Source organism: Parasteatoda tepidariorum, chromosome 4 (genome assembly GCF_043381705.1).
Source record: "Parasteatoda tepidariorum isolate YZ-2023 chromosome 4, CAS_Ptep_4.0, whole genome shotgun sequence".
Classification (NCBI taxonomy): Eukaryota; Metazoa; Arthropoda; class Arachnida; order Araneae; family Theridiidae; genus Parasteatoda; species Parasteatoda tepidariorum.
In genome coordinates, this window is record NC_092207.1 from 81,483,668 (window position 1) to 81,494,578 (window position 10,911).

At 28.2% G+C, this 10,911-nt stretch overlaps 2 protein-coding genes across 3 annotated transcripts in view; one reads left to right on the forward strand and one right to left on the reverse strand.

Annotated features, from left to right (window-relative positions):
* The window catches only part of LOC107444927 (glycogen debranching enzyme), a 44,019-nt gene extending 40,184 nt beyond the window's left edge, over positions 1-3,835 (reverse strand). The window contains exons 1-2 of the mRNA XM_016059198.3: positions 3,728-3,835; positions 641-778 (exon numbers count right to left, since the gene is read on the reverse strand). Of these exons, the coding sequence (XP_015914684.1) occupies positions 641-734 (94 nt within the window). The 5' untranslated portion in view covers positions 735-778; positions 3,728-3,835. The remainder of the gene's footprint in view (positions 1-640; positions 779-3,727) is intronic.
* Positions 3,836-3,890: 55 nt separating this feature from the next.
* Positions 3,891-8,659, forward strand: LOC107444928 (Ste20-like kinase). 2 transcript variants are annotated; one of them, XM_016059202.3, is made up of 2 exons: positions 3,891-4,039; positions 7,274-8,659. In XM_016059202.3, exon 2 carries the CDS (start codon positions 7,353-7,355, stop codon positions 8,538-8,540), a length of 1,188 nt encoding a protein of 395 aa, XP_015914688.1. In that variant the 5' UTR covers positions 3,891-4,039; positions 7,274-7,352; the 3' UTR covers positions 8,541-8,659. The 2 variants fall into 2 exon arrangements, with proteins under 2 accessions (XP_015914688.1, XP_015914687.1); XM_016059201.3 differs by having other exon boundaries at positions 4,003-4,313.
* Positions 8,660-10,911: the final 2,252 nt, after the last annotated feature.

A 10,911-nucleotide genomic window follows, 5' to 3' on the forward strand; every position in this document is an offset into this window, starting at 1 on the left:
ATGACTTCGAGGAAGACTGCTAAAATTCATCAATTGGTGACAACTTAGTTAAAACTTCAAAACTTGACAGACACTCACACATCACCCAACTATGACCAAGCACCCAGTCTCATTTTTAGAGCTCTATCTTTAACGGGACCATATGGCCACCACAAAATTTTGATCCTAGTCCGGCAAAGTGAACAGCACCTGAGCTGGTACCCAAACTTCCACACCACAACAACAGATTTAAAGGGCGTCTTGCTGCATATACATGCGAGTTGTTTTATCTCCAACCAGCAGTGAGAGTGTCACTTTAACAGACTCAACCATCATATCGCCAATAGGCACTCACAAAGACTTAACATGTTTTGCCGAAACATCAAATACACAAAAGAAATAACCTTTTTTCATCAATTATCTTAATATTTGACTATCTGGATTGACTCATTTTTTAGTTTATTTAAATGTCTCTTTAAATAGTATTATTTTAATAACTAAAATGGAAGGGGGAAAAAACTTGATTTTTTTTTATATTCCCAAAAACTTTATGTAGACATTACACTAAAATTAATGAAAATGTCTATCATTCTTAGAACTATAACTTATATTTCTATTATTTGCTGTTTTTAAAAAAGAAAGGAAAAATACTAATATTTACCTTTACTAACAGAAAAAAGAACGGATTGCAAGTTTTCATTTTCATTCAGGTAATGTACTCTAATCTGGATGCTTAAAGGATGGGGGCTTGCCATTTTCTTTTTCAAGTTTAAAAGATTAGGTTAGAAAAGTATCATACCTGAAAATATAAACCACTTATTTAGAAAACATAAAATAGCAAAAATCAAATTATCTTACTTATTCAAATATAGGTTATAGAAAAAACAGAGAAATAGAATATTCTACAAAAAAATCTAAAAAACAAAGTATACAGTATTATATACATTTTTTATTCATTTATTTTTCTTATAATCATGGAAATTCGAGCTATTTTAAATCGAACCCTATTGTAAACCCTGAGGCAGAATTTTTTGGGGTTTTCCGCGACAAACCTCTCTAGCACTAATATCTTTCTGCAAGATACTTATAATAATGACAAATGTACATGTTACTAATACATTTCTTTTCCCACCAATGCCTGTGAAAGGAATCTTTCGAAAAATGAAGGGAAAGTTTTGTCACATAATATACGTTGTTATATAATAGTTCTGGAGGGGGAAAAAATCTTATGAAAATTTCGGTAGAAAAGGAAACCAAATTTTTTTTACTTCATTATTCTTTATTTTTCATTATTCCCAACAAATAGAAAAATCGTGAACATTTCTTTCCCCTCTGATGCACGAAAAGGCACCTTTTGAATATAATTTCGGAGAAAAAAAACCTTACAAACATTTCTGCAGAAAAGAAATTTTTTATTCCACTATTCTTTATTTTCCATTTTTCTCAAATAAGAATAGAAAAATCATAAACATTTCTTTCCCCTCCAATGCGCAAAAAAGGCATCTTTTAAATATAAATTTAGAGAAAAAAAAATTTAAAATTTCTGCAGAAAAGAAAACTAAAATTTTTTTACTTCCTAAAGAAAAATTCTTTCTGCAAGAACTATGCAACATTCTGTAACAATGCCGTCGTGATTCTGCCACAGAGATTGTAAATGGGTAGGTACTACTATTCTATTTTGAGACCTCTAAAAAAACTTTTTATCTATATCAGGTCCCGATACTGATATAATAGGTACCTATACTAACATCTACCTATTACCCCAATATAACCAACAATTCATAAAGCATTACAAGCATCAATAATAGTTTGGTGATTTCTTAATGCCCGTAAACTTAATTTAGAATTGATAAAGAAAACTGCTGTATCTAGTACAAAAAACAAACTGACATTGTTTCATTCTTCAACTTTTTTTACAACTTGTGATTTCTAGGATTTTAAGAAACACAATCAGAATAGAGTAAGCAACTACAAACATTGAAAAAATTACCCATCTTTCTGATGACAATATGTCTTATCAGTTAGACAACAAAAGACAGTAATTTTTTTTTAGCTTCATGAAGTTCTAATGTTTTTTTATTTAAAAATTCCATTGTTTTGAATGACAGAAATTTCTTTAGTCAAAACATTCAACATATAATCGATACAAAACTGGAAAATTAACTAAAAAATAAGAAATTTTTTTATAGGGTATAGATTTTTTGAAATTCATCAAAAAAACTTTGTCTTAGACTAATTTCTTTAGTGAAAACATCAACGAGATTATCTATCAATGGAAATTTAAATTATAACTTTTACGAAGAGAAAAATTACTATGAAATAATAATAAAACAAGAATTTAGAAAAAGTATAAATTAAATATTTATAAACCAATAAACCAGTATACTGATTTATAAATACTTATTAATTCTTTAATAAATGCTTACTCTGAAAAATCTCATTTCCATATTTCAGGCATAAAATTTCACAGATCAAATTAGAAAGATTTTAATTACTATACTTTAAATGAGTATCTATAACCTCTGATTACTGTTCTTTAAAACTGTACATATTTTCTAGTTATTCTGTGTTGCGCCTGAACTATCATAAAGTCTGAAAGGCCTGGTCTTAAGGCTGTCCTTAATATTACTGTGGGTCCCCTAAATGTAACAAATTATTTATTTCTATCCATTTTCTTAAGAATTGTTAATTAGAATTACAAGTTCATGAAAATTAAAATAAATATAAGCTCAAGTTCACTAAGAAATCATGATTTACTTATAATATAAATAATTTAAAAACATGGCATGCAAACATTATTTAAATTTAGTTTAAAATTACGATAATTTGGACCCTTAACAGTTTTGTGCCTACAGCCCCCAGATTCTATATAAAATATAATTATTCTTCATATTTTTTCCATAGTTTTAAAGACAATGAAAAGCATATTGCTTATGATTATCATAAGTAAAAATAATTTAAATAATATTGTTAATATTTAAAAAAATTAATTATTAACATTTAAAAAAAATGATAACCAATAGTACTTTTATAAAAAATTAAAATTTCATCAGTAGTGTAAAAAATATAAAATATTTACCGGTTTCTGTTCTTTTTGTCTATGCTTTGGATTACTTTTAAAAATAGAGAAAAACTTAACTGTCCAATAGGAAAATAACATAACTTGAATAGTGTTTAAAATGTAACAAATAATAGTTATATAACAATTCATAATTCAATTATAAATCTTTAAAAAATAATCTTTCTGGTCAAATAAAGTAGATTCAAAACATTTTAGTCCTGGAGTTTATAAAAAGCTCCTTAAAGTTTTTTAACAGATATAACATAAATTATATATCGTAAATAATTTATTAAATGTTGGATAAAATGCGAGAATATAAAGAATTGAATTTAAATTATATAATTCCCGCTAATGTATTTAGAAGATAAATTTATATAATGTAGAATTAGAGTCTTAAAATATATACCGAAAAGGATGCATCTAAAACTAAATAACAATAAAATACTAAAGTAGGACATTAAAGATTTCGTGGAATTTAAGAACATAACATGAATTTGGGTGCAAAATAAAATCATCAATTATCTGAACTTTAGTTTAACCATTCCCCAAATCTAAAATTACTGGTAAAACTAACAAAAAAAAGCATGAAATTATAATATAGTATGTAAAAATGTAATTTCACCAATAGCTAACAAATTTTCTTCCAAGATTTTAAGCTATATAAACATAATAAATAGTTAGATTTACCGGTGGCAGAATTTCATAACCTATCACCTGACAAGTCAAATCAAAACATTCTGAAAAAAGAAGTCACCTTCCCAGGAAAAAGCAGCCGATTCAAAGGTCAAAGTAAAAGTTGAAGTTACTTCATTTTTTATAAACGCTTTTGCCTGACTATTTCTGTTTTTTTACATGCCTCAAATTTAGTGCAGTTTTAGAACGAAAATTTCCTTCAATAATGAAAATGCCATTTGGGGACAGCAATGATTTTTCTCAATGTGATCGGGAGTGCGGTAACCGCTTTCTGGAACGCGCATTCGGAGACAAAATGCTAGTGAGGTGATCTCTGAAATTTCTATCATACTAGTTTTTGTTTCGTGTTTGTAACTGTCTTAGAAAGGCATAATTTTTATTTATGTTTAGTTAAACTTAGTGAATTTTTCTTATTTATAAAAATAGTAAATGTACTCCTTTTATTTTAAACCTGAGTCAGTCTTCTCTTTATATTTTTCTAATATTTAATGTTTCAAAAGCACACTGTTTAAATTATTGCATCTAGCCGATTATTGAAAACAAAGTTTTTTGTAGATAATGCGGAAGAATATTTATTCATGTAAATATAGATATATTTATTTATTATCTAATAAACTTCTTTGATCATTGAATACTTATTTGAACCTATTTCTTCTTTGTTACTAATTTTTGCAACAATACAATCATTGTTTCTCAATAAAAATCGACTTGTACAAAGTCATTCGGTTTTTCGAAAAACGTTACAAAATATGAGATGAAAAAGTATTAATGTTTAATAAATATGTTTAATGATTGAAGTTGACTGAAAAGGTAAATTAAGTTATATGCGTTTACTATGCATTAAAATGTTTGTCTTGTGAACAAGACAATTTGCTCTGATTAGTTTTAGGAAATTTGTGATTATTTAACATTTACTCAATAGAGTTAAATTTGGGAATCAGGGCCTCTTTTTGAAATAGTCAAAATGAAATTTTTAAAACTTCTTTAAATTTTAATTAGTGCCAATGGTGATGGCACTGGTGTTAAAATATTGAAATGTCATTGTGAAAAACTTGGTCCTTTATTTCCAACCATGCCTTGTAATCCATTCTGTTTCAGATTGATGTGTACTAACTTATCTAAGAAGTAAAAGCAACTAGTGTGCATTGCTGACCACATTGCCACCATTCTGCCTCTGGTTCAGTAGTTGCGGGGTCTTTACCTCTATGACCTATAATGGGTTGTGAGATTTTTGAATTAATACTTACGTCAAAATAATTGCAAGTTTTATCAACTTTTGGGCAGTGGAATGGGAGAAACTTGAAGAAAAAAAATCTCAATGGGGCTATCTCTAAAGGCATTACTCTTAGCCACTTCTAGCAAACCTTTACACATTTTTTTTTTTATATTTAAGTTAAACAGTTTGGTGCCTTGGCAATTGGTGCAAATTGGACTGTTGTTAGAATGCTTTATATATTAATTCAAAACTTAATAATAAAATAATTGATCCATTCAAGGTCTTTCTTAAATATTGTGAAATTACTTTAGAAATTGTCAAACAGAAATTGTTTGGATAGTTATTGTATTTTTAAGGAAAAATAGAGATCCGCAAAGAAAAAAAAATTTGAGAATTTCATGCACCCGGTCACTTTTCACTGGCCACTGTATTACTTGCACCAGCGAATTGAAAAAGTACCGAACATTGTTTTAAGGTAAAAGAAGTTGGAAATATTAATATGTTCCAGTAAGATTTATTCACTTCATTTTCCTTGCATTAATGTGTAATATAAGAGTTGAAATCAAGCATATACATTTATTTAGTTCTACATTGCAGAAAAAATAATTAAGTTTTATAAAAAGATTTAAAAATAATTTTCAGCCATAGCAAAATTTCTTTTTACTTGGAGAATTAAAATGTTAAAAAATAGATGTTAGCATCACTGCCTATTTAATAAATGCTTATTAAAACATGCATTAATAATTATCTTTGTTTTTCTCAAGTTTTTTTTTTTTTTATCCTTTACCATTAGTATAACAAAAACCTCTATCTTATAGATTAGCTGAAATTATGCTTATGGCTAAATTAATTTTTATCAAGTGAAATATTGAGCATAGCTCCTAGATTGTGGTTGCGATGGATACTTATTTTTGAATGGATTAGATTCTTGAAAGTGTTGATTCATTTTTCTGTGATACCCCATACTTATTCTATGATTTTAAAAATGTATAATGCATTAATTTTACTATTTCTGAATTTCTCTTTGCAAACGCTAATAGAATGTTTTATTTTCAGCCAGAAATAAGGCGAAAAAATAACAATAACCATACTTTGTAAATGCTATCTTGCAGAGTATTTAAGTAGTTCTTTTTAAGTACATTTTAATTAGCCTTTAGTACATTTTTTGTAGTGCATTTTAAGTAGTTCTTTTATACTGGACATGTGTGGGAGAGAGAAAAATTAGAATTTTTTAATAACTTGTATTTGGTAACTAATTACAGAAAATCTGATTTCTATACCTTGAAAATTTAAAAAGATTCTAGCAGTTTTCTAAAGAGTTTTGGTTTTTGAATGATGAGAGATTTTCCAGAAATGCTATTACGAGGAATCATCTCTCATAAAAGTAGGTTTTCTCGCACACGTTTTCTTTCCTTACATCTCTCTGTTTTGGTGTACGGACGATTAATTATTATTGTTAGGTAATATCATTTCATATAAAATTTTGTCTTATGACACAAAATTTAGTTTGTGGAAAATCCCTTATTATTTAGATCTTTTTTTTTTTAAGTGCGAAAACTACTTAAAAAATTACTAGAAACTTTTTAAATTTTCAAGATATTCAAATCGGAATTTTTTTTTATTGGTTACAAAGTACGATTCACTACAGAATTATGATTAAAAAAAATTTTTATTGTTTCGGTGCATGCGAAGCATAAAAGAACTACTTTAAATGGACGTATGATAAAAAAAAATTTATCCATTTTTTTTTTTTCAAATGTTATAATAATTTTGTAATTAATTGAAAAATGCATTAGAAATTTTTGCTTAGTTTTATTGAATATTTTTAAAGTTATAGCAAAAAAGCATAAGGCAAAAAGATTATTTTTTTTAAAAAATGCTCGAATCCCTAAGCATTTAACCTAAGTTTACAAAATTTTATGCAATTATTGCAATTAAAAACCAAAGTAATCTATGGGTGTTATAAGCTTGTTGTTATACATTCTGGCATAGGGTGTTCAAAAATACTTGTTTTCTTTCATAATTTATTACCGGTCTCTCAAACCTCTGAAAACATTTTTGATAAGTATGAGAAATTCCATGACTTAAACACTTCTAAAGTTACAAAATAATCCTCTTAGTATTTCTGTAGAAAGTTTATAAAAAGAAAAAGTGTTAAAAACTGAAAGTGTCTCTTCCACATTATGTAGTTCCCATGAAAGAGTAAAATTTCGAGCTATATAGTATAATAGCATTTTTTGCTGTGCCTGAATTTTCTTATTTTTTTCAATGCTGAAAATATTATTCAAATTCCTATTAAAATTGTATTTTCTTTCCATTTTCAGAAAAAAATCAAACAACTTGTTGAGTTTAAATTATCTGCTGAGAAGTGCGAGTGCATTGTCCTTTTTGGTTCCCTAATCAATGTCATGCCTGCCTGATTGTGGTTGTCCAAAAGCTGTTCAAGAGTCAACAGTTGAAGGTGATCTTGCTCATGACGAATCAGCTTACAGACCTTTATCTGAATCCATTCCTCTCTTACCCAAAGATACCACCATGATTACTTATGATGCTGATTCTTGTCAATACGCTATCGTGGCTATTATTGGAAAAGGGTTGGATGGTGCTGCTGTTATTTCTGGTGCTCAACATATCCCTACTGGACAAAAGGTTGCTATACGTCGGATTGATTTGGAACTATGTCCAGAAGATGTTACCTATATTCAAAAAGAAATTCTTATTATACGCCAATTAAGACATGAGAATATATTACCTTATTATTGTTCTTTTGTGTGTCACAATGAAGTCTGGTCTGTTATGCCATTAATGTCGTATGGATCTGCTAGAGATATTATGTATTCCCATTTCTCTGAAGGACTTCCTGAACTGGCTATAAGTTTAGTTTTAAAAGATATTCTGGCAGCTCTGGACTATGTTCATAAACGAGGATATATACATAGAAGTGTCAAAGCTAGCCATATACTTATTTCATCTTCTGGGAAAGCACTCTTGTCTGGGCTTCGCTATTCCTGCAACGTCATAAAAAATGGTAAATGGCAGAATTCTATTCACTGTTTCCCTTCAGACTCTGTGTCAAACTTAAATTGGCTTAGTCCCGAGTTACTCGAACAAAATTTAATGGGTTATAACTCAAAATCGGACATATATAGCCTAGGTATTACTGCTTGTGAACTAGCTAATGGTATTGTCCCCTTTGCTGAGATGGCTCCCACTCAAATGCTGTTGGAGAAACTTCAAGGTTACCATCCTCGTCCTTTAGATTCACGTACTTTTTACGATACTGATGATGTGCAATCGCAAAATAATTTAGCAGATGCTTATCGCTTGCGAGATTTCACTGATGCTTTTCATATTTTTACTGAATTGTGTTTGCAAAGAGATCCTTCCAGGAGACCTACCGCATTGCAATTATCGCGGCATTTGTTTATAAAACAATGTAAAAAATCAAACATTGCTTTACCAGACATTTTAGCAACAGTTACTCCAATTTCAGATCGCATTTCTCTTCCCAAAGAAGATAGTGAGAAATTTATGTTGGAGGACAAATTGCAAGAGTTAGCTTTAAATGAGCCTTGGAATTTTGATTCCTAGTTAATATACATATTTCTAACAATCAATTTTATTCTTTAAACTTTTCAGTTTTCTTAGATTAAATGTATGTAAATAAAATAATAATTTTTTCTCTCTTTGTTTATTCAAGAGATTGATTACATCATTGGTGCATTTTCTTTTGTATCATACAACTATGTGTTCAACATTTAGTATCACATAACTTTTTTATTCTCCCAACAGACAATGATTCTAGAAAAATGTTACAAATAGTTTTCTTTATACATTGAAGTTGTTTAGTAATTTCTTTTTACATATTAAACCTTTGAATACGAATTTTGAGAAAAGATTTTTTTTGTCCCGTTTATTATTCAAAGGAACAAATTAGGTCACAAATAAGGCAAATTTAGTATTTGGGATTTTTCTGACAAGCGGTTATCAATTTAGAGGCTGGGACATGTATATCCTGGTCGTACTTAATGGTGGGATACATATGTCCATTAGTAATTTTTCAACATTTGTTGGGACAAATGAGTCTTGTTAGTAGCCAAAGGGTTAAGTTACTTAGTTTATTTTTTCCTAATTGAAATAATACAGTTCTAACTTAAAGGTAACAGGTGAACATTTTAATTTAGATTCACTTATTTTTTATTACTCTCCATCCCATAACAAATCTTATGAAACAGAAACTACTTCAATCTTAATTCATTAAACATAATGAATTAAGATTAATCATTAAACATAAACAATGTAATAAATTGGGTATTCTATAACTATCACCAGCTCAATATTCAACCTATTTATTTTTATAAAACCAGAGTTCGCCTGTTATAACAGATAGTCATAGTAGACTAGTTGGTGGGGGCAATAAGCAATCGTTTAAATACGATCAAATGTTAGAAATTTCAGCTACAAGACAATTTGATAATGTAACCATTTTTAGAAAGTATTCTTGGGAGCGAGTACATACATAGCAAGGTATGCCACGTATGAAATTTTTATGAATATCGGATATTCATGATATATATCACATATGTCCACACTGAAACAGCCAGAAAATTATGTTGGTTGAAAATATTTTTTAATGTAATCATGATTCACGTTTTAGAGGTACGCAACCTTTTTGAGTAAAGGGCCAAACGCATAATAACTCGTGTTAGCGGCAAATATGGTAATTTTTATGTAAACATTATTCTAAGCACTAAGTTTTTTTTATCAGTAAACTTAATAACATATTTTCCAAAAATTAAATACTTTAAATTATATGAATTTACTTAAAAATTCATATAATAAAATTTACTTTGGCCTGCCATTGGAAATAAAAAAAAAAAAAAACTTAAAAATACAAAAACTAATACTACTTTCTAAAAAACTTTTCCATTTTTCACAAATATCACAAAAAATAATGTGTATTGGGAGGAAATAAATTCTAACTAAAGAAAAAAAAATTATTGAGCTTATAGAATGAAAGTACAAAATATATATGCATTTTATAGAGTGATACAATTTTGAATTAAATATTTTTATTTAAGAAAATGTATAATGTTTAACCAAAAATTAAAACAAATCTATTATAGTACAAAATACAATTCAATATTTATTTAGTATTATTTTTCAGCTATTATTTCTATTTCATGAATTATTCGAATTTTTTAATAAAAAACGTTTTTCTTTTTTAAAATTTTTTCCTATTAAAATTCACCTAAGCTAAAAAAAAATTATGTGAGTGAACGAAANTTATTTAAGAAAATGTATAATGTTTAACCAAAAATTAAAACAAATCTATTATAGTACAAAATAAAATTCAATATTTATTTAGTATTATTTTTCAGATATTATTTCTATTTCATGAATTATTCGAGTTTTTTAAGAATTTTTTAATAAAAACCGGTTTTTTTTTTTTTTAAATTTTTTCCTATTAAAATTCACCTAAGCTAAAAAAAAATTAGGTGAGTGAGAAGTTTAAAAACTCTCGTTTTCCAGAAATTTTTCATGGAGCAATAACTTTGTATTGAAATATCGGGATTCTAAATATCACGTACAAATGCATGGTGGCGAAAAAAGAACTTATATTTACGATGAAATGTGTAGGAATAAATTGTGTCTAATAGTGATTATTTAAATTCGCGTGACGTATTAGCATCGTAGTTAAAAATAACGAAGAAAAGCATCCCAATAATTGGAAGAAAAAATAAGTGTCGTAATGAAAATCAGAATTTTTAAAGCTCATAAACTGTCGAAAAAATGATTGAGAAACAACTTGGATTTAAAATGCAATCGGTCCCGCAGTGGACTGATCGTTAAGACACGGTTCCCAGCAGATCACCGAAGTCAAGCATCACTGGCTACGGTCAGTGTGCGGGTGGGTGACCACTTGGATCAGTCTGCGTAGGGACCGAGGGTGTGCGGTATT